Below are 24,095 nucleotides of genomic sequence, written 5' to 3' on the forward strand. Positions count from 1 at the left end.
TGATGTTAATTTTGTGGTCCAGGCACTACTGCCCCTGGAGTCACACACACACGAGTGTCCAGAGCTGTTTGCTGTGCTGGGTGCTCTCTTACACACTTATGTTAATAAAGAGCTAATCATGATGAAATCCTCCTCCTGGGGAAGTGGGACAAGACAAATCCTGACTGTGCTGAACCCAGCAGAAGCCTTTGCTCTGGGTTCCGTGGGGTTTGATGTTGGAACCCAGTGTTGTAATTAAGGGCTGCTGGAATAACAAGCAATAATCATTGCTGGGATACGACCCCACAAACCCTCAAACGCCACCAGAAGGTTTAGGAACAAACCTCCTTTAATTTCTGTAACTGTCTCTAGATGGCACTATGGCAGTAGGAGTTCTGCAAGGAGGTTCGAAGGGAATGAGGCAGGAGCCAGGAGGCTGCGGGCTCCTGCCCTCTGCCAGGATGTTCCTCTGCTGCAGGGGAATGAGATCCCATCAATTATTTTTAGTGCCCCACAAGACATCAATCAAAACCAGTCAACTTATTTCTTTCTCAGGGGTTAAAACTAGTTTTATGATCCAGAGGAGATTAATTTCTTACAGCATCTCTAAGTGCTTTGTAGGTGGGAGTACAGAAGTGAATCCATTTCACCTTCATCCTCCTTTACAAATTTGCCATAAACTATTTCCCACAGGGAAGGATTCACTTTTTTATACTTCTCACCTTACCTCAGGTTTTCAGGTGTTATTTTTCTGTTGATTATCAGGTGCTTCCCTGTGACATTCCCACTTAAACTGTCAGGAGCATGGAAATATCACTGAAGCCTGAATTTCCTACATTAAATACTGGCTTAATTAGAGCCCTGGTGGGAGAAAATATTCTTCTTTAAGACAAAAAGATTGCTGTCAAATCATGCTAATGAAGCATTTAAAGGCCTAGGAGACACAATACTTAAAGGCTAACAATAAGAGGACAACAGTGGAACACAGGGTGTACAAATAGCAGAGTGGCACTGCATTTTCAGTTTACATATTGTTTCATGTAATTGCAGCGTTGTTATTGCATCTATCAGGGAATCACTTGTGTTCCTGCCAGGGCAATTCTAATGCTCTGTGAGTTCAAGCTAGCCTCATTGTCTTGCTTTTCAAATGCTGTTTGATTTTTCAGTAGTTAGGCTCTAGGGATATTCCCCCCAGAACAGTGAATTGTTTTACTTCCTTCTTATTAATTAAAATAAAAAAAGGAAGCAGTCTTACTTCACGGCTGCTGGCTTCAGTGCTGGATAAAGCAAGAAGCTGAAGCAGAGCCTTGTCTTTGGGCAAATGAGCAGATCTGTCCCAGGGTGCTTGCTGCCTTGGGCCCTTTAGCTGCAGGAGAGGAAATGGTATCATTTGACAGAGGCAGAGCTGGGTTTAATTTCAGCATCCTGTGATGAGCTTTGGGGTGCTGAACTTTTCCCAAGGTGGTCAGCCCAGTTTTAGGAATCCAGTTGAAGTATGGCCATCACTGCCCCCAGGTAGGTGCCTCCAGGTAGTAGGTGACAGCATATAAATTCAGTGGGTTTAGGTAGAAATGGTTCATCCTCCTTTTGGAGATCCTCACAAGTTATTTTGCTGCCTCCTGTCCCTTGTACTTCAGTGGGAGATACAGACCTGGAGCTATCAGAGGAGGTGAGCCTTGGTCAGGGGAGGGTTGTGTCCATAAATTCAGTTTCAGCTGAGCCATCAATCTGCCTGAAGAAGTCAGCAGCCAAATGCTGAAGCTGGCATGAAACCCATGATTACCGGAGAAAAGCAGCAGGAGCATTTCTTTATAGAGAACAGTAATGGAAGATACAGACTCAGCTAACTTCCAGGAATTACCTTTCCACCAATTTCTTGATTTTAGATTTTAAAAGGCATTTTCTTTCCATAATGAAACACATGCAATAAGCAGCTTCCCTTTCCAGACATGTTACTTGAATTTTCCAAGGAGAACATGGTTCTCCATCCCCCCTTTCAGTGGTGCACTTCCAACATTCAGTTGCCCCTTCAGAGCAAGGAGGCTTCTGCTACAATGGGGACAGCTGAAGAAAATTAAGAAGACAGCCCTAAACAATTGAAGAGCATGTGCAGAGCATGTGTGGAAGTGGTTGATGCTCTGGGATGTGTGTCCTTGTAAGCCCCCAGTCTGTCCCCACCACTGCCCTGCTCTGTGCCCTGCCGTGTGTCAGCCCCTGGGAGCTGCACTGCTGCACTACAGGTTGTCCCTACAGAATCCCTTTGTGCACGTGAGTTAAGGTTTGGGGTTCTGTTCTCATGGGGATGTCCTAGAGCACCCAAGCCCTCTGCTTCCTGCCACTTTACATTCATATCCTTCTGCTGCTGCTCCTCAGGCTTTGGAGGCCATCACCCCAGGGCGGAGCGCAGCCCCATTTAGGGTCTCTGCTGCTCTTCTCCCTCGCTGTGACCTCAGTGCACCAATGTGCTCCATGCTTAAAGCTACACATGATTTCTTTGGAAGAATCAGTCTTCTAGGAGCTGTCATCCAGGTCCTGGGTGCCAGAAGAGCCTAATGCAAAGCAAGAAGGGAGGGATCAAAAGGTTCCATGGCACCTTTGGCATAGAGTGGCTTTGCTCTCATGTCACCTGCAGCAATGCTGCTGCCCACTGCAATGAGAATTACTGGGTTGGGGCTAAACCCTGCGGAGCTGGGACATGGTGCCCTCCTGTCAGCAAAATGTGAGGAGAAGTGAGACATGTATTGAGCAAAAACTGATGGTGCCTTCCAACCACTGGACTGTGGGAACTGCCTGTTCACTGTGAGCCTGCAGCAGCTTCAGGCAGCCAGCCAGCTGCAGTGAAACCATTATTATTATTGTTGTTATTATTATTAATTATTTATTATTATTATTAAAAAATATAACTGCTGGGCTATAAGACAATGTGTTCTTCACTTCTGCCGAGCAGCCACTGTTTGGGATGTAAGCAGAATGTTACGGGGCCTTTCCATTAAGTAATGAGCAAAACCAAAGGAGAAAATTATGCTTTGTACTAAAAATCCATTTAGCCATTAGATCACAGTACTGAAAGCATAAAGGATGGGTTATTTTAGCTTTCAGCTGGCCAGAAAATGCCAGTTGGAAGACAACAGGAGGCTCCCTTTCACAATATAAGAGCCCTTTCTTCCCTGGATGAAGGGAGTGTTTCTGGCTGTGGCATCATGCTGCTTGTGTGTGTTTGATTCTTACTCTGGGCTGAAATGCTCCTGTCAAAAGGTGGAAAACAAACCTAATTGCACATGACATAAATAAAGTCTTGCTGTACATGAGCCCTGTAATTTTTTTGAATAATTTTGGAGTTATTTTACTGTTTTTGCTGTAACCCAAAGTGATTTCTTTGCAAGAGCCAAGTCCCATCCTTGCACAAAGCGCACAACTTTTCGGGACAATTAATATCATACCAATCACTGATAGCCTAAAGGATAAATAACCTGTCACAGGCCATGCTACAGGTCACATCTGGGCCTGACCTGCCACAGCCCTGGTGCCAGACCCGAGCATGTGGGAATGCAGAGGCTGATACCTCTGTTGGAGTGCTGCTGCTGTTTGCACTGTTACAGCACAAGTGAAAAATGAGAGATGCAGAGGTTAAAGGCCATCCTCAGGGCACTGCACTGGGGTTTCAACCTTATTATCCTGGCTGGGGATCCATGTGCTTTGCTGTCCCCATCAGCTCTCACCGCTCACTCTGTTCCTCAAGGACCCCAATTCCCTGGCAGCCCCTGGGGCAGCACCTCTGTGGCTGCTGCTGTGCCACAGCCCCTCCCAGCAGAAGTTCCTGACCTGCCTTTGAGCAACACAGGCTTAAAGAGCAGAACTTTGGCTGCCCTGGGGAATTAGGCTTGAGGAACGCTGTGGTTTTGGGGTGGAGAATGATCAATTTTCTGTTATTTTTGCAAAGGACAATGGGTGTTTGGGACAGCTTTTCTCACAGTGTTTGGCTCCGGACTTAGCATGATTCTGTCAGAGCCACCCACCTACGGAAATCTCTGATGCCAGAATGCATTTATGAGAGGATATTTAGTCTACTGGACAGAGCTGTGTAACTCTTGATCTAGAGGCAGGATGATTTAACTGAGGACTATTACATTTATTCTGGAGTTGCAATACCTGACAGCAATTATGGACCCAGAGTAAGACTTCCAAGCAAATGCTTTCAGCAGTGTTGAAATATTTCCCAGAGCGTTTCTGGAATGTGCCATTCCTGATGGCTGTGTTGGTTGGGTGAGGTTTTCTTCAGCTGCTCATCTGGTAACAGAGCTCTGGATGCCTGGCTCATGAGTCTGCCCTTAAAAATCTGAGCGCTGATCGGTGCCAGCACCAGGATTTCAGCAGGTGCCGAGATGACTCATGTCAGAGTCTTCTCTCAAGCTCCCTTAGTCACTAACATGGTTCCTAACAGAAAGATTTTACATGTTAAGTGTTAAATACATACTGGCACCCCCAATTTTTGGTTTAAACTGTATCCATCCATACTCAGCATATTGCACTGCCTGGAACCACCACCACAGCCCTCCGCTGACTGCGCTTCTGGCACTTGGGAGACTTCTCTTTGTTTTTAAAAATAGCACCTCCTTTTCTTCCTTCTACCTCTCTTCCATGGCCGTGTTCTAGTTGCCAACATCAATAAGTTGAACTTTTAAATTTAAAGTTAATCTAAAGTCATCCATTTAATTCAGAGAGCTGTTTGCAAGACGAGGCTTTCAGTCATCATTCATGGGAACGGAAAGATTCTCATGGCAGTGAAAGAGAAGAATTGGGGTCTGGCAAACTGATGATGTAGTTCCAGATAGGAATCGGCTTCCTTGCTTGTTTGTTTGTTAGTTTTTAATAAAATCCCTTGCATATATCAGGCAATAATCAGGTTTTGCAGCAAAATGTTTCCATCATTTTTTTTGGCCAGAATTCTGTGTGCAGCTCCAGTGTCACAGAGCATCTGTGTGACCTGTTGCCTCACAGTTGTCTGAAAATCTGGGCATTCTCTGCATTTTGTAAGATATCCACCCTTCCAAGCCTGGTCTGTATGATTTTTGCATTCTCTCAGCTTGTTCCAGCTGGTATCAGAAAGTCTTCCCAGGGGCAGGAGGTAGCATGAAGCAGTTGAGCTGTGTCTGGTCATGCTTGAACTCCACTTACCCCACAAAAAGTCTAATTCACATTGGGTTTGCATAGCACCCATCTTTTTAAAGGAATCTTTTACTAATGAGTTCATTCACCTCACTAGAAACTACTCTGCAGAGCTGGGCACTGGCTTTTATCTGTCCTCTGAGCCCACCAGCAAAGCACACAATCACTCCTAAAGCAAACACATTCCAGTGTGAGTACCAGCAGATGGAATAACAGGCTCTGTTGGCATGGATAAGGTTATTGCTTGAGAAAAAATTGCAAGATTGGACCCCTAAGGAGAGAAAGTCAGCAGAAGACAGGGCTGACAGGATGTTATGCATGCTCTGCAGTTCCACTGTGTCCACCACCCTCTCCACGGCCTGCTAACATCTCACCCCTGCTTTTATGAAACGATCTGCATGTTTTCAGCTCAGAAATAGATCCCTTTTGAAGTTTAAAAGCAGTTATGTCATAGCTGAAACAGCTGTTCAGCAACCACCCAAGCAAGTGGCAGTTCCCTGTGCTGCCGTTCCAGAGATGAGCTGGCTTTGTGCATCTGTGTGTCCCAGCACAGAGGAGGAGCATGAGGAAGCACAACAGGCTCAAGCAGCATTTCAGGGAATGCTTGTGGACAGGTTTAAGCTCCACAGCAAGGCACAGCCTGAGAGCTGGTGCACAGTGCACGTTGCCTGCCTGTCTTTCAAGGTGGGAAGAACTGGCACGTTTGATCATTCCACAGATTTAAGGATATTGTTTTAACGCAAGCATACAACCCTCAGATCTCTGCACCTGTGCCTGCAGGGAATCTGGGGAGAGGTTTCTGCCATTTCCCCACAACTGCTGGCCCAGGGCTCGTGCCTTGCTGGTGTCAGCCATGGAATGAACTGACAACATCAGGACAGCGTGGCCACCCACAGCCCTTCACATGGCTCCTCAAAAAGCTCAGTGTCAGCACACAGAAACCTCAGAGTAAAACAAGAGAGATGTTCTGCAGCTTATAGATCCCCATCACAGCTCACCCACCCACTGGTGTGTCCCTCTGAGAGGTACCTGTGCTGCCACTGCACCAGCCGGGCAGTCTGTTCAGGACCTGTAGCACATGTTAGCAGCACCTTGGAATTTCACCCAGTTTGATGCTCTAGGTGTGACCTCAGACTTCTGTCATGAAAGAAATCATGGGTAAAAAGAGAGTACAATTTACAGAGATGAAGCTGGAGATGCTGCCTCATTTCTCCCAGTAAAGAGAACAGAGGATGCAGACAACTTCACCTTCAAATATTGGGTCTTACTCATTAACCTAATTTTTCAAAACATGCAAAAGTGTGTGGTGTGCCTGCTACACAATGTAACAGCACAAGTACATTCCTGTCAGCCTGCATATGGCCATTTCTCAAAATGCCTCAGAACAGCACAGCAGACCACACTGAGTATGAAGTTTCCATGATTAACCAATGGATTTCAGTGCTGTGATTATGGTTTGACCAAAGATTATTGTTTTGGTTCAGTACTTCAGCATCATCATCACCAAATTATCACATTGCAATGACATTTTTCTTCACACAGCTATTTCATTCAAAGCAATGTGTGCTAAGAGAAAGAACTGAGCTGAGGTCTTCAGCACTTCTGAAGTATGGGAGGGTTGCAAGAAGTTTGATTTAGGTAGAGCCCATACATTATTTTTTGTAAAAGGCCTCATAAACTCAGAACGAAGGAGTACTCAAAAAGCCCTCATTGCAGAGGCACATGCAAAAGCATGGACCTGAAAGTCTGTTTGGACTAATCAAAATCCAGTTCTTGACCTCAAAACCAGGATGAGAAGAAGAATGATGCTGCTAGGAGAGAGGAGGGGTGCACGTCAACAATGAAACTACAGCTTCAACTATCAAGAGTGTAAGCAACACTTTCATTTAGAGCAGCAATATTGTTTTTTTCTGTTCATTGACATTTAAACATTACTACTGTTTATCAATGACATGTATAATTACTATTTGGGAACTTAAAAAAAAATTGAAAATTCAGTTGTTTCATGTTTTGTACAAACCACATGGGTTTGGGTTTTTTTTAAATTTTGAACTTGCAGTATGAAAGCACATTGTGACAAGAAGTCATTTCAAGCTGAAGTTAAAAACTCCACATTTCTGTCTCATAGTGGACTATTTAGTGTTTACCTGAGATATAGCTAGTAGCTAGATATAAAAAATAGAGATGCCAGCCAAGGTTCAGGACAATTACTGAATGTCAAAGCATCTCTCAGTCCTGCAATTTTGACTAAAATATGCTATGCATATGATGATGATGATGGGCTGCAACTCTGTGAAATGGTAATTTTTGAAATGGTCAAGCAAGTGGAGACATTTTAGGTGGAGATTACAGCTCATTTTGTACCTTGTCCAATTCACAGCTTGCCTGGCAAGTTCTTCCATAACACATCCCTGCCATATCAGAGATACTTGGTGTGGTCACAGCAAGCAGTGGATATGAGTCAGTTGTTGAGTTTTGGCTTTGTTTTAAAATGCTTTTGAAGCTGTTCATCCTTTATAAGAGACAATCTGAAATGCCTTTGCAAACACTACGCATATAGCTGCATTCTGAGGGCAGGAACTGACTGGGACCAAGCACAAGAGCCTCTGTTAAAATAGCTGGCAAGTCACATAAGCTGGAAATACTTCTCTAAGGGCTGAGTCAGTCTGGGTGGCACCACTGAAGGAGGCAAGTTTGGGTGATGGCTTTCAGACAGTGCCTGGTACTGGAACTGAATCCTACCTGTGTGTTTTTGAAGAGAGAAAATGGGGAGACAGTGGACTGCATGCATTAGCTTTATACCTCTAAAGAATTTCACCTCGTGGTTGGAGAAGCCCCTAATCCTGCAACACTTGAGTGAATGTTGTGACAGGAACCAGGCCTGGTTGAACCACTTGACTGGTGTTACACAGAAAGACTACTCCAGAGCTGAACTGTCAGGTCAGGCCTGTCTAAGAAGAGATTTTTAAGACATTTATTTTTCTGTTCTAATCCTTTATGTTATTCCTGAATTTACCCTTTTGGGCAAATTTCACATAGTCTGCTTTTATGGAAACAGCTTCTTTAAACACTAAAAGAAAATGATGCCCCTTGGTGTTTTTAATTCACTGTCTTTGCAGTAATTCATGCCAAAAAAAGGTGGCAGGGGAGCCCTTATAAAGGTCTATTAATTGAAATAAACGAGCCATGCTTCGGAGAACAGTGTACCATAGAGGAAGGGCTGCCTTCTGAATCCTGCTCGCACAGATGTCCCTCGTGATTTCAGGCATGTCATAAAATCCACTGTCCACCTCATTTTCCCACCTTATTAAGAGAGGGCTGAGGTTGTTCTTTACCTGAAACCTCTGGGTGTTGTGAAGCCCAACTCAGTGCTTCAGAAGTACTTGGAGGACCTGGAATTCTATTTTGAAAACCATAGCAAATGCAAGTCTTTCCCATGGAATGGTGTTTATGAGCATGCTTTCATTAGTCCCTTAGCTTTTTCTTTTTCATTTGAGTCTGGAAAAATGTGTGGAAAATCATTTCATGGGGGCCTCTGGGAGAAATGAAGCTTCTTGCAGAGTGGGAGCTCTAGGGGATCATGTAGTGGCAAAGTCAGCTCCCCGAATCCACCAGACAGAAATAGAAAAACCCCACTGGCCTGAGATGGATTTAAAGCTCCCACTAGCTTTAGGTTGGACATTTGATTTTTCCCAGCTCTTTCATTTGTATGTTCAGCCTCAGAGAAAGGGGAAGGTGAGCAAGGCAGGCAGAGAAGTAAATGTCTGCTCCCTTTTTCCTCTCCTTCTCCCCAAAGATAATTTCCATCCACCTGACTTCTTTCCCAGATATGGTATCATTTGCTTCTGTGACTAATCTCTGGATGGGAGAGAAAATTATTTTGAAAGTTCAAGAGAAACATAAGCCTGCACATTTTTCAGTGTTTTTCTCCTCTTCCCTGCCTCTGAATGACCAGAGTTTTATTATTCCTCTTGACTGCATGCTGAGATAGGTACTTTCCTTTCAAGCAGGGCCTGCTGCTGGCAGCAGGCGACAGAAGCTCCAAACCTGGGATACTCTTTTAATATCTGAGTCCTCCACTAACACCAATACTTTAACCTTCCCCTCACCTCCCACCCCCCCTTGGTGTTAATGGTTTTGGATAAAGATGGCCCAGGAAGGATGAGGTTCCAAGGAAAGTTAGGTATTTTTAAGGGAAACCAACCAGGGCTCAGAATTTTACTCCCTTCACATGAAGCATGATCTCACCTCATGTGTCTTTTTACAGGCCTGCTCAGCCACAGGAGGGGCCCAGGTGCTGGTGTGTCATCACTAAACCCTCAGTGATGGGGAGCCAAGCTTTACCTCCAGCCCCAGGCTCTGCACAGTGAGATGTCTCCTGGAGACCCAGCAGTGGCAAATCAGATTTAGTGCCACAAACAGGGTCAAGAACAAATGTTTGGCTGCCCATGAACTGCTTGGAGGAAAAGGCAGCAGCAAGATAAGGTTATTGTGGGGATTGGATCCTGCCTCAGGGCCACAGTTGGTCCAGGCACAGCCAGAGAACACAGTCAGCCTTGTCCATCCTTCAAGCCACAACCACCGTGCAGAGCACATGTTGTCTGAACTAATGGGTCTTCGTAGGATCCTTCTGGTTGAGAGATGATATCACAGATTGTATCTCTGTCCACTTTTGGTCTGGGCTGTTGCTAAGAGAAAAACAATTCTTGGCAAATTCCTCGAAGTGCTTGCCTCCTACAGTTTGGATGAAGACAGTTTGTTCAAGAAAGATGGGTAGGTGTGAGTTTCTGTCTTTTCCCCTTCTGAGAATTGTTTTTGCCAGTGCAGAACTGAAGATGATAATGCTCCCATTAAAAATGAGGTGAACGCTCAGGCTAACATGAGTGGGTGGAAAGGATTTCAAACAGGATGAATCTGGGGACAAACCCACCCTTGCCAAGACAAACAGCTGCAGAGATCTCTGGAAAGAAAAAGGGCACTGCTGTTCAAAATGATTCAGTCACACAGGGCTGGTTGAGGCTGTGTATCCATCCGTTTGTAGCGAAAACCAATGGCTTTCATATGAAGAAAGAAAAGGTACATCATACGTCACACAAGAGGACTGGAGAACTGATATCATTAGGACAACAAACTGATACTCCATAGGACAATAGAGATATGGGCTGAGCACAAAGCAGAAAGCTCTCACTCTCCTTCCTACATCTGTCTTTCATTTGCTTTGCCTCTATCTGCCTGTTGTTGATGTTTTCTCACATTGTCTTGGTCCCTTTGTTCAAACTGCATTTCATTCCAGGAAGGCAGGGAGCTCCAGGTGTGACTGAGGGCTGTGAGCATGAACTCGCTGCCGCAGTTATTATTGTTATCATTCCTCTGAAAACCAGCCTGGTGGAGGTTTGGCTCGGTGTAATTTGTTCTGCTGTTTTAACTGTATCCTTGTTAAATGTGGAAAAGGGAATGAAGTGCAGTGCTTTGCACGATGGCTTGCACCCAAAGGTGCAGCCTTAGCTAATGAAGTGCTGGCATACTGTGCAGCAAGATGTTTGAGATTGCAGACTGAGACCTGCTGCTCAAATGAATCAGGTGCTCAGGACTCACTGCTCTTCTTTGTAATGGGAGGAACTGTATGTTAAAAAAGCCAATATAGACTTTGCAATGGTCTATAAAGTTTCAACATTTTTTATTTTAAGACCCCAGTGATATTCAGTAATTGTATTCCCACCATCCAGCTATTTAGCAATCTAAACACATACTATTTTTCCCATTACTATTGTTTTCATTACTGGCAGTAGACTTGTGGAAGTCTGGTTATTTTTGTCTTTGGACACTCCCTGTGTACATCTAACAGCACAGATATTTTAATACATTTTTCAGTGGTTCCCTCTGCTCCAGTTGAGCCCCTGGAGAAGTTATGGAGCCCCTTTGTGTGTGTTGGATGAAGACCTCTCTGGGATGAGTCTGGAGCAGACAACTGCCATAATGTTAAGCTCAACTCCAGCTTTCCCCCAGTCTGGCTTGATGTGTTCAGTGCCTCCACAATCAGGTGCAGCTCAGCCCTGATTCAATGGGGATTAAGTGCACAAGCAATGGTGTGTTTTCCCTCAGATGTGCTGCCTCAAATACATTTGCCAGGGCCAGGGATAGCCCATGGCTGGACCACACAGACTCTCCAGATGGGCTGACACTCCAAAGACAGGATGGCAATCAGCTTTGGCAGTCTGGTTGGTACTTCAATAGATAGACTCTTTTTAGCTTTGTTTTTCAAGAGTTTCCCTTCTATTTTGCAACAGGCCCTTCCTGTGCCATGTTTGGCTCATTCAAACCAGCTCCAGTGTTTATAACTCCCACTGCATTTCCTACGGTGGATATTTCTAAACCAGCTTTGCTGGTGGAGTCCTCTCCAAATGGTGTGTTAAAGACCAAATGATTTAGCACATAATTAAGAAGTAAACAATGATCAGCAAGAAATCTGCAGCGTCAGCTACAAGGCATGGCTTGGATGCAAGAAAAAGCAATATGCCAAGAAAAATGAGTAAATCTCTGTGTCTCTGTATCTTTATGTGGAGAGGGAATGGAGTAGCTAGAAGGAAAGAGCTTGGTTCTGCTTTCTCTATGTTTCATCCCATGCTGGTGTTGGGCATAAAAGAAGCAGCATGCCTAAGTTCCACAAACAGAATGTTCCTTTTTTTCAGTGGTTTCAGTAATTTTTCAGCTTTTAGTGCAAAGGAAAGAATCAAGACACACGAGATTATTGTGCTATGGATTTATAATAACATTTTATTAATATATTATGCTACAAAAATATTTTGATAAAATAATATTAGAAAGCATCTTTTTATTACACTCTTCAAAACAGTTCACAAAAGCAGGAGGCGGAACAGGAAAAAATATCTGAAGTACATTTGAATTGAAAACTGACAAAGAACGCAATTTGAATTTCAGTGTGAGCATGAATCTGCAGGATGGTTAATCAGTCCTGTAGAAGGAAAGTATTGACTACTTATTGCAAAGACCTCTCTGCCTTTATCTAGATTAAGGTGCCTCCTGAAATGTTAGTCACAGGAAAGGCTGAATTTGGGTTGGGACAGAACACACACAACGCACACATTTAAATGTACACACACATACCCCCCTATGATCTCAAACGTCAGCAAATTATCCTTCTTCTTCAGTTAAGTTAAAACATGCTTAAATTGAAGCTGAGTTTTAGCACACTCCATGGAACATTGATCACTTCAGAGATATGACAAGACCATATAACTTTTGGATACAATACAGAAATACGGTACTAAGCAAAGTTTGGCATGGTAACATTTATGCTGAGATAATAACTTTGGCACTTTGGTTTCTCTAACATAAATACATGATGGGAAATTCCTCCCTAACAGTGGTATATGGTAATGACTGAGTCATATCATTTGACTAATCAATGCACTAAACAGAGATTAAGTTCTCCCTCTTTTCATCTCCCTCTTTCTCCACAACCGTATATTGAAGAACTAAGATAAATATACAACTCTGTACCTTGGGTGTTCCTAAATTACAGTGGAGGTTGGAGGAATGGGAAGGGAAGTTCAACAAATCAGATTTTTGACACCTGTATAAAGCATAGTTATCATAAATCATGTTCATCATTTATTGCCAGAAGACATATTGCATTATTCAACAGCTCGAGGGATTGCAGAGAAACTACATCAGTCATAAAATATAAAATACCTTCTGTCCCAGCTTACTGACTGGTTCTCCAAGTGGCAGTGCATGTTAATATAGTATCTGTAGTTAAGCGAGAAAAGCATCAAAACACTGAAAGAGGAGAAATTAGATTTGTTGCTGATGATATGGGATTATTTATCCCACCAGGGCAAGACCTTGGCAGATATTCAGCATTTGTTTATAATGCTACAGTTACATTTAAAATGAATTGTGTTGGTGTCAGTTGTAGCTGAGTTGAAAGATGAATCATGCGACCATTGAGCTTTGGATTCATCCAAAGTCATGTTCTAGACTGCCAGACACTGGGTGACTCTTGATGGTGTTTCTCAGAGATAAGCTGTTATATGTAGTGGGCATGAATATTTTTGTTAAATCTCCTGCCTTTGGAATCTTGTGATTACATGAGAATTTGAGCTTTCCTTCAGAAGAAAGAAAACAGTTGGTTTTTAGTTTTCTGAGAAACCCACAGAGGAAATTGAAGTCCCCTGAAGCTGGTAGTCAGTGTTGCTTCCAGAGCACGTATCAAATCTGGTCCAGTTTCTAAACTCATGGTTTAGAAAACCATTAGAAATTCAGAAATCATGATCCATTGCAATGGGTGTGCATAGGTCTGTGCTAACCAGTACTACTGTGCTTTAATGAATGCTGATTAGTAAACAACCCATTTTATCAACCACAGCGACGGTTCATTATCCAGCATTGGTCTGCATACAGGTCATGTACTGAAGAAAGTGACCCAAAGTCATATTTTAGGTTAAGATGAGAATAAAAGATGTGTTTGGTTAGAGAGCTGTGCTGAAGTCATTCACGTGGGGCTCCTGAGCTACAATCTACAGAAACCTACTCAACCTTTAAGTCATGAGCCAGAGACAGCTCAGATGACTGAGGCAGCTGCTTCTAGGTGGCAAAAATCAGGTGTGTAGACCCCAGATCCAAGAGACACCTTGTTTCGACACCTGCACTGCACAAATGTGGGGCACCAGCACAAGGGTTCCAGTAAAATTTATTAATTTCCCAGAATTACAGATAAAATCCCAGGAAATGCAAAGATGTTAAAACATACTTCAATATCCAAGCCATTTACATCCTGTGATAGCCAAACATACCACAGCATCTGAGCTAATGAATATTGAATATTACTGTCCAGTGCAGGAGGAACTCCAAAAACCTTGCTGGTGACAAAAGAGTGACTATTCTGTGCAGCATGATAACAGCTGGGAGTGTGGAGAGATTTGTGTGCTCCTAATATTAAAAAAAAAAAGCTCCACAGCTTTATGGAGAAAGCCACAGATAGGGAAACTTCAGAACTGTAATTTCTAGTCTTGATCCTGTTTGTTTTCCTTACAGTCTTGGACAAGTTGTTTCTGTTTTCTGCTTTTTTTCCTCTCCCTTATCTTTACATGGTCTTGTCTATTTATACAGTAGGTTTTCCAACACCTGGAATTATTCCTGGAATAGTACCACAGAATAATTTCTGGATACGATTCGGTTACAACAAATAAAATTCAATGGGTTTTGGTTTGTTGGCTGTTCACTTTTACTATGTAACTTATCATCACCCTTAAGATTTGCCTACCTTATTTCCAGTTACATTCTTGTAAATAAGACATTATAATTCAGTTTTCATCTCTGCCTTGAACACATCAGGAGAACCAATAATCTTTTTAAAATGCATTAATGTTGAATTTGAAGGTCTGTTAAACCATTATATTCAAATGCAGGCATTTCTAGAGCAATAGCTCAAATAAAACCAAAATGAAAGTTCTCAAAATATGTTTCCAATATCCATCTCTGTGCAATAAATATTATGCAAGGTGAATGGCTTCTGTCCAAAACTTACATCTATAATCTTCCGCTAGCCAAAATACACAATATGAAAGTATGCATGGGGTCTGTTTGAATCTCACATTTGGGGCAAAGCTCAATGTTTTCCATTCAGCCTTATCAACCGTTGTACTTGAAGAAAAAGAAAGTAAGTGGGGAAGCTTACAGCACTCTGTGCTGTACCCATTTCAATTGACCATAAACCTACACAACCTGCTGTCAAAAACAGAGCAAAGGCTGGGGGTCACCGTGTCCAGTAATTTAAAAGGAGTTACCTGTATTGTCCCTGGCCTTTGCAAGGCAATGGGCTGGGATGCATGAGGGAAATGCTCAGTATTTCATCATGAAATCACGTGGTTTTTGTAGTCTAGTTACTTTCCATCCTACTTTCCTGAAATAACTGGTATGACAAGGAGCAAACTGTGAATTCTGAACTCTCACTCACTGCAGAGTCTTGCAGGTTGCATGGAATCATCTGCAGCTCTGGAGACCGGGCAGTAGGGCTGATGGGAAACTTATAGGGTTGTTTTCAGCCAGAATTTTATCAGTATTGTTATTATAATTATCATCACTATTTTTTTTCCAAGGTGGAGAAGCACTGCTTTTCCTTAAAGAAAAGCTTGTATTGTATTTTTCTAATTTTGAGACTTCTTTTTTAAGTAAGATGTTTTCATCACGTAGTTTTGACTTTTGGTTTGTAAATGACTTAGAAAAAAACCCCACTATTTCAACCAAAACTAATTTTCTAAACTCTTGTATCCAAAGAAATTTTTTCATCCTGTTCTGGTGGTGAGAAAACATCTACATGCCTTTTTAAACACAGTAATTTTTAAGATGGTGCAGGTTTTTTTTTCCCCACAGATGTTGTAAATCTCATTCCTGAACAAGAACTGCTTGGGTAGGGAGCACATTTTTCAGTGAGTGTAAGGTGTCATAACTTTTCCATCTAAGTCAGGTACCCTAGTCTAAAAATGGAAGAATGTTCTGTATGTCTCCATAACACAGGGGCTAGTTTGATTCCTGTGGTGTTGAGCAGGTTTTGGACAAGACATAACTATTTCAGCACAGAGCTATCAGCTCTATCAGGTCATGGTAGCAAGAGAAAGAGGAATTTGTACATGTTTTTTGCCTCCAGATTGTCCACGGGCATTAATACAACTGGTACAAAGGAGTTCTATAGATTAACAGGGCACTACATCTTTATAATCTATAGACAGACCAAACTCTCTTCTCATTTATGCTGCAAAAGGTTGTAGGCTTATGTTTATAAAATGAGGGAGAGAAGAAAATCATTCCAAGTAGGATTATTCCAGACTTTAAAAGCAATTTTTTATTAAGAAAAAAGTGTCTTAATTTGCACTAGATGATAAATTAATCCCAGGGTAAAGAGAGAAATTGGTAATTTCCAAAGAAGTTAAATAGCTTAGTTAAAGAAAACAGGGGGAATGCAGAGGATTATCCTGACTAATGACTTACTTAGTCATGTAAAAATAACTGGTATTTTAGGCTGTGGCAGCTAATGGGTTAAGAATGTACCTATTTTTGTAATGAGCACAGGCCCCAGAGAGCAGGATCTGCTTTATTCAGTGTAAGCTATGCTAATGAGATAAAAGAAGAAAAATAAAGATGTTCAGCAGAAATGTACTTATTGGACAGTTGCTGTAAAACAAAATGGTTAAAGTAACAAAGAAGGCATTCATTTGGTGTCAGTTCAGACATCTGCAGAATTGTCAGAAAACAAATATAGAAAATATTAATTTATCTGTTTCACCATCGCTACTGATTAACAGGGATGTTATTAACATATACAACAAGAAAAATAAGTTTACCAGTCGAATAAATACATTTTTTCTTTTTCTTTTTTTTTCTTTATATGAACATGTATATTTTACAAAACCCCATAGCACTATGGGAAATAAAGATCCTTCTACAAAAAGAAGATGTAAGTCAGTGTTACAATAAAGCTTTAGAGTTTCAAAATGTATCTGGGCAAAGAGACAAAATCAGCTAGAAGGCACTACTGAGTCACTGAGAAGGTCCAGCTTGTAACTGTTGTTGTCTTAAACTCCAATTCGTTCATAAATTATCTCTCTTCTCTATTCCAAGGGATTGCACGTGATACTAATGTGGTCAGGAGGGCTGCAGTAGGTTCAGGAGAAAAGAAGCTATGGCCATGCAGAGAGGAAATGTTATTGATGGCCATGAGAGGCTGGCTGGGGCTGAGCTTGTGAGCTGGGGCTGGGATGGGTGGTCGGGACGCGGCCTCTGATCCAGCTGGTTGGAAATCCAGATGGGAGGTTTGACTGTGATGTAGCCATTGGTTATCCTGATATAGGAAGGCAACGTGGTGGTGCTGAAAGAAAACACAAGAGAAGGAAATTAAAAAGGAGAACCCTTATTTCTGCTCTGTGAACTGTCATTCCAAGTGGTAGCAGCCACAATGACAATTCCAATTATTATTGTTTTTATTATTATCATTATTATTATTGTTTCATGCATTAGACACCAGGGAGAGAGCCAGAGACTGGTAACTGTGATGATGTGGAAACAGCTCTGATCCAGGATGTCCCTCAGCTTCTGGCTGCTGGCAAAATACAGCCAAAGGAGGGACTGCTCCTAATGTATCTGACTTACTGCACTCCAATTTTAAGCATCCCTTACTGGCCAGCATCAGAGACTGTGCTAAATGTATCCTTGTGCTGACCCAGGACAAGCTTGTTCTTATGTCCCTTCTTCACACTAAAGGTCTGAAAGTTTGCCTTGCCTCAGTGACAGGTCTTACTCACCATGGACCATATACTGAGTCCAGAAGGAGCCAGAACACATCCCTTCCCTGTTTCACAAGCCTTGAAGAACTTCCCAAGATCCCCTTACACAGCTGATAACCTTGAGCACCAAGCAGGTTCATTTCTTTTCCTGGCTTTAAGCCATTTTGGATCAAATCACAAAGCCAAAACCAGACTCAGTCAGTGTTGGGTTTCCCTGACTGCAGATTTGCCTCAATAGCAGTGTGATTGCTTATTGATTGTAGCTTGAGTTAGTACTTTGATTTGAATTTGCAGGTTGGAATTCATCATGACTCCCATGACACTGGAGGTCAAAAAGGTCCATTTACGATTGATTTGGAAGTTTAAGTTGTAATCTCCATTTCATAAAATGCCCCCACTGCATCCATTACTGGATGATCCATAATCCACCAGTTGTCAGGGAGCAGCACAACCGAGCATGCAAACTGCACAGGGTGGATTTTGGACTTAAACCCAAGACATTCTGCTGAGGAGCGAGGAGAAAAAAAGGCAAAATCCCCTGAAAAAAAAGATGTGACACTAATACCTGCAGATTCTCTAAATCTTCCATAAAGGGGATTTGGAGGCGCTGAAAATGACCCTCAAATAATTTTTTTATGGAGTAAGAAGCTATGCAGTCCTATAAATATTTAGTTACAGTATCCAAGATCTTGACCTTGGAAGAAAAAGGTTTTGTCTTGCATAATATCAGATAAAAGGAATGACATCTTACTTCAGATTCATGCACAGAAACATAATTTAGAAGGACTGAAAGCTTTTGTCTTGTTCTGTCTAAGCAATACCAAGATAGATTTTAGCTGAGATGCTTCAAATGTGCTGAGTCAATCACAAACTGAGAAGATCAGAGCCCACCCCGAAGAGGGCACTGGTCAACATCAAATCCCATGGACAATCCCTGCACATTACACTTCAGCCCGAGTTTTGGGAGAAGTCACTTCATTTCTTCCCTCATCCTTTATTACTGTCACCACAGCTTCTGGGTGGGATAGTTGTTCTGCAGCTAGAAGTCATCTCAACTAATGTGCAATGAATTAGAGTAAAAAGAAAAGGCAGTCTTCAATTAAAGACATAGGAATTGCTTCATGGGAGCAGATAATCCATCTAACCAGTATTAGGATTCTGACACTGAGAAGCAGGGCTTGTTCCAGAGCAACAAACTGCTGTGAAGTGAGAACTCTGAAATCAATGCTTGTTGGACAAAGTTCCCTGAATTCCCACAGGGAGTGGTTGGTTTATGTCTTGAACTGATAGAAGACACCCAGCTTTAGAGTTTCTGCTATATTGCATCAAAACTGCTGCAGTCACTTAACACAAAGAGCTGCTCTGTGATAAATTAATGCTGCTGTTTGCAATCTGCCTGGCAGGAATGGTACTGGATTAGGCACTGTGTGGCCAAGCTCCTGTAATGTAACATCAGTATGAACACAAAGCATCATTACAGCAAAATGACACAAAGAGGTACTACACGCTCTGAGAAATCCAACACCAATGCAGCCATGCCTCAATTTCTGATCCAGATCTCATTTATCCCGCTGACTGATGCTGTGGTGCACAGATCTGGCAACACTGACAGTGGGATCACAACTCGGGTTTTTCCCCTATACCAGATTTCCCTAAGGTACAGGTAGGTGTTTGTCCTCATCTTTTGGTACTGATTGTCATGTTATAGAACTACAAAACTTTACCCTAAATTAAATTTTAAACTACAAGGAAGGTCTGATTTTCAATTGCAATTTAAAAAAAAATCACCAAAAAGACTTCAAGTTTTTGTGTATCCTGCTGCTGATGCATTCTATGGGCTTGATCCTCCAGTGAGATTAGAGTTTCCCTTGCACAAACTGTCTGCTCCTCAGGGATGTTCTGTGCACACAGGCTGGCCAGGGAACCTGTAAAAGCCTCACAAGCCCACCCATTAGCCAACTACATCTAAGGGATTGCTAAAGCAGCCTTAAATTAGCGTTTTATGTTTCTGTATGTTTCTGTGTTCTAGTCAACTTCCGTAAGTGTTTCGTGTTTTGGGGAATGGGTTTTTTTGTTGCTGGTGGTGGTTGGTTGTTTTTGTTTATTTTCTTCGCTCCCTTGTTCAAAGACCTGAGAATTGTTGATCACTTCTCCTTAGTTAATGAGGTTTTTTTCTGTTTTCAAGTCATTACATTTGTATAAAAGCATTCTTGTCAAGATAAATACTGTTAGGCGGGGTTGTTTGTTTTCAAAAACTCCTTAAGTGCTTTACAAGAGAAGAACAGTGTGTTTCCACTAACATGTACAAAGCATTTGCTAATAGCAAATGAATCACAGTTTATCCATACAAAACATTTTCTTAATGTACTTTTAGCTGACTGCCAAGGTGGTTTAGAGATATTTAAAGAGAATGATCCCTTTTACGAAATGCTAAAGTTCCTTGTAAAACCTCTGGTCCCAGTTTGTAACTAGGCTGTTCTGTATTGAATGGGAAGAACCTTTTCCAGAAGCTGGTCCACCTCATTCCAGTGCAGGTCTCTCTCTTGGTCGGGGTGTTTCACTTCTTAGGGGTTACAGCAGGGCCCTGGACAGCCAGGTTGGATTATAACCTAATCTTAGAGGTGGCCCTGGTGTCAGGAGATGACTTCTGCAAACTCCCTCTGAGCACGTTTGCACGTGCATGTAGGATCTCACTGACCCTTGGACATTCCCTAAAGATGAAGCAGAGTCCCCTGAACTCAACCAGAAACCTTCCTTGGGGAGGATTTGTGCATTCCTGAACTGAACACAGAGAATAATAAAAGTGAATCACAGATCTGTGGGATAATAATCTAAATTATTATCATGTCTTCTCTTGCCAGCCCAGGATATTCTGTATTTCAGCCTTTTGTGTCTGATAAAAATATCTTTAATAAAACATTCCACATGATCTGTGGTTAACAGGCAACCACTGGCTCTGCTGTTCATACCTCTCTTTTCTGCTTCTGTGTACGGGATTGTTTTAAAAACTTGGAAGACTCCAGGTACATTTTAGCCAAATGACCTGCGGTATCATATTCATGAGCTTGTTCTTTTGATCAGATAATAGGGCAGTTTTTCAAATCAGTGCATTACTCATACATTGTCTTACCATCATTAGGATGTGTAAAACTTTCCCCAGAAATGGGGCCTCAGGCACAAGCTTTGTGCACAGATTCTACTGAATGCAATTACATGGTCCAAGTCCTCTAAGCTGGGGGGTGTGCTGAAGCACCTTGATGATTTGGGAGCATTTTAAAGCTGAAAAATAAAACAAACACACATGCAACCCATTGAGGGAATTTCTGCTCTGGTTTGTCTTGCAAGGACTTTCAAGGGAGCTCACAAACTGATTTTTAGCATGACTCGGTTCATCCATGTAAGCAGGGTTCATCTGACCACAGGGGACACCACAGCAGAAGGACACAGGTTAGGACCAGCAGAGTCTTTCTGGCCCATCTGCCCCAGACACAGGAACAAGATCTAAACCCCTCCTGACATTTATGTCTAATCCAGTCTCAAAAAACCAGTGATAATGACAGCAATTCCAGAGTCTGTCCAGACATCATTCCAGCATTTCACCATTTCTGACACCCAGAATTACTGCCTAACGCTTCACCAAATCTCCCTTGCTACAGTCTAAGGTCACGACTTGCCCTATCCCCATGGATGGGTTTATTCCTTTCCTCTTCTCAGCAGCCTTTCACATATTTTGAAGATTTAACCATTTTTCACCTCAGCTTTCTCTTTTTTAAACAAACAATTCCCTGCACCTTTCTTTACAAGTCCTCAAGTGCTTTCCCTCCATCATTTCCTCTGCTCTTCCCTGGCTCTGGTCCATGTCTTCTCTGGAATGAGATGCCCCAAACTGGAAACAGTAGGCCTAGGTGAGATCCCACCAGCCCTGTGCTTGGTGCAGGAGGTACCACTGCCTCTGTATCTGCAAAGTACATGAAAAACAGGCAATCTCCAAGAGGACAGACAGTACTGGCACTACTTTTTGCCCCCTACGTCCAAACCACCATTATGGTCCCAGGAGCTGTTCTGAAGCTCATGGAAAACTGGTGGTTCTCTGAGGGGGTGAGGACGAACCCAATTATGCTGACATTTCTATCCATTTTTATCTGCTGCCAGGCCTTGGTCCCAACGTGGTTCTGTTCAGGGTGGAGGAAGTAACCTTTTCAAGTATAACTTACAAAGTGTTTGGGGATTTTTCTGGATCAAAGGAGCTATGTAAACACAAGACAACTATTTTTAATAAATGTAAGCAAATGTTGACTCAGACGGCCCTTCTTACAATAGAAGCTGATGAAAGAAGCTGGATTGAAACCTGAAAAATGCATGTTTCAATTGAAAACCTAAAAAGCTAGTAAAGTGAAAGAAAATTTTTGAGTAAATACAATAATGACTGTTTTGCATTTGTGATTTGATGTTAACCTTATGATGGCTAGGGGTTTTCTTAAGTGATATTAAGCATATGCTTCCTGTTTCTTTTCAAACAAAATTTGCCCTGCTTTTTTTCCCCCTTTTTTTTTTAATGAACAGATGTGAAAGGACTGATCATATTATTTTTCTGGTGATCAGAAATAATGTTCTGCAAGTGAAGACAATTATTCTTGGAACTAACCAGGCCTATTTATGTCACCAAAATTTATTCATCAAGATTTGAAAAATACATCAGCTTAAAGTTCAGGGACCAATCCGTTGCAGTCTGTAAATGAGCTGGCTGGCAAGAAGTCTGACCACACATTTGAAAGAAAAGGAAAGAAAAAGTGCTCAACCAAAAGCTAAAAGGAGTATATTGGGGGGTAAAATATCCACTAGAACTATGTCACAAAGATTTAACTTTGAAGACCACTAGAGTAACCTCTTAAAGGGAACAGGAAGTCCCCAATCTCCCTAAATTTTCATATCATTATTTAATGTGTTTCTGGAAGGAATTCTTTAGATCAACATAGGTTCTATTCCCCCCATCTATCTCTTCATCATTACCTTCCTTTCAGACAAGGTTCTTGCAGCCTGTGGGGTAAATCTTGCAGGATGCTGAGTCCTGTGGTCCCAGATGAGCAGGACTGAGAGCACACAAGTGCTTCCAGCACTAGTATTCACATACCTACAAGTCAGCACATCCTAAAGCCCTTTGTGGGACCAAGGCCAAGAGGCTCATGCTTTCACAAGGTTCAGTTCATTAAAAAAAAAAAAAAAAAAAATCCAACCTGGATCTGATTAGGGAATCCAGTTTTTGGTCCAGAGGAGGCCACTGCTTATTTGCAGTAGTGTAGTAAAGTGCCTTAGCATGTCTGAGTGAGTAAGCACTATCACATGCTGGTTTGGGGCCAGCAGAGAAGATACGGCATGAGACAAAGAAGAGCGTTGTCCCTGCTATTTTTTGGTTACCCAGGGTTACTGGGAGCCTGGATCTCTGGCCATGTCCCACTGTGCAAGCACCCTCCCTGTGAGCAGCACAGCCTCAGCCACGCGATGGACAGAGGGGTCAGCAGCAGCACCAGGAGCATTTCCACAGCCCTTCACTGTCCATCTGAACTCTGCTTTTGATGAGACTCAAATGGGAGCCATCTCTCCATCTGAGAGCAATGTCAAGGTCTGATCCTGCCTTGTTTCAGTGCTCCAGCTCCTCTGGAGACTGACACTGAGCAATTCCCCTCCTTGAAGTGGGCACCTGTGAGCCTCCCCCCTGTGCAGAGGCAAAGGGCAGTGTAAATACCCTGGCAGAGATCTAATCCCCCACCCCTGCTCTTTGTTAGGACATCTGCCATGGCTCATCTCTAGGAGAAAGAATAGGATACTAAGGGAAAAGATGGAAAGGGAAGCACAATTTTCACCAGGGACTGGCTCTCAAAGCTGTGAACAGCATGCCATGACCACAAGCCACACTGTCACCAGGTACTGAAGAGCAGCTGGGGAGCAGGACACCGCACACAAGGATGGGATGCTTAAATGTGCCATTAAAGAGAATCACAGGCAGTCCTTCAGCTGACCTGGCCTTCACTAGGATTTAAAAGGTGGCCTTAATTGTGGCTATGTCAAATGCAGGCCTGCAGCCAGAGCTATTCAGCTGTCTTCCTGCTACAGTTTATAGGGAACAAGACATCTAAAGAGGACAACCCTTTCCCTCCAAAGGCATGTCTCCAGGGTAGGTGAGATGAGCTGCTTACAAAGCTCTCTATCTCTGGAATTCACGTCCCCTGTATCCCAACCAAGCTTTGGCCCCACTGGGGGCTCTGACTGGTAGGGATGGGCTCCTAAATTGGGTTAGGACAGCAGGGTGGTGAAAAGAAAAACTGCTGATTCTTCAGTGCAAAAAGCAGCAGCTGGTGGGACATAGCTCCCCTCTGCAGTCCTGCAGCAGCTCCCCAACACCAGGCACAGCAGGGCTGCAGCTGCTGCCCCTTCCGTGGGGTCTTGGCTCCGGAGTTTGACATCAATGAGGAGAAGGTGGCTCTCTTGGATCAGCGGCTTCGGGAGGGCCATGACGGTGTAAGCAGGAGGAGGCTCAATGTTGAAATGCAGCTCAGATTCCTCTGGTGCAGTTTTGGGCCCCTCTCAGGATGGGCTGTGGGCTGGAAGCCAGGAGATTTAGTTTTTATCCCCGACACCCACTGAGGAACC

At 42.8% G+C, this 24,095-nt stretch overlaps 1 protein-coding gene and 1 long non-coding RNA gene across 2 annotated transcripts in view; one reads left to right on the forward strand and one right to left on the reverse strand.

Moving 5' to 3' along the window:
• The window catches only part of LOC121665836, a 116,959-nt gene extending 104,857 nt beyond the window's left edge, over positions 1 to 12,102 (forward strand). Inside the window, exon 2 of the long non-coding RNA XR_006016491.1 lies at positions 9,413 to 12,102. This is a non-coding gene — a long non-coding RNA (uncharacterized LOC121665836). The remainder of the gene's footprint in view (positions 1 to 9,412) is intronic.
• The window catches only part of TRABD2B (TraB domain containing 2B), a 268,251-nt gene continuing 256,046 nt past the window's right edge, over positions 11,891 to 24,095 (reverse strand). Inside the window, exon 6 of the mRNA XM_042030644.1 lies at positions 11,891 to 17,032. Within this exon, the coding sequence (XP_041886578.1) occupies positions 16,810 to 17,032 (223 nt within the window). The 3' untranslated portion in view covers positions 11,891 to 16,809. The remainder of the gene's footprint in view (positions 17,033 to 24,095) is intronic.

Source organism: Corvus kubaryi, unplaced genomic scaffold (genome assembly GCF_017639235.1).
Source record: "Corvus kubaryi isolate FWS band 111438036 unplaced genomic scaffold, C.kubaryi_AGA036_p1.0 37334, whole genome shotgun sequence".
Taxonomy (NCBI): Eukaryota; Metazoa; Chordata; class Aves; order Passeriformes; family Corvidae; genus Corvus; species Corvus kubaryi.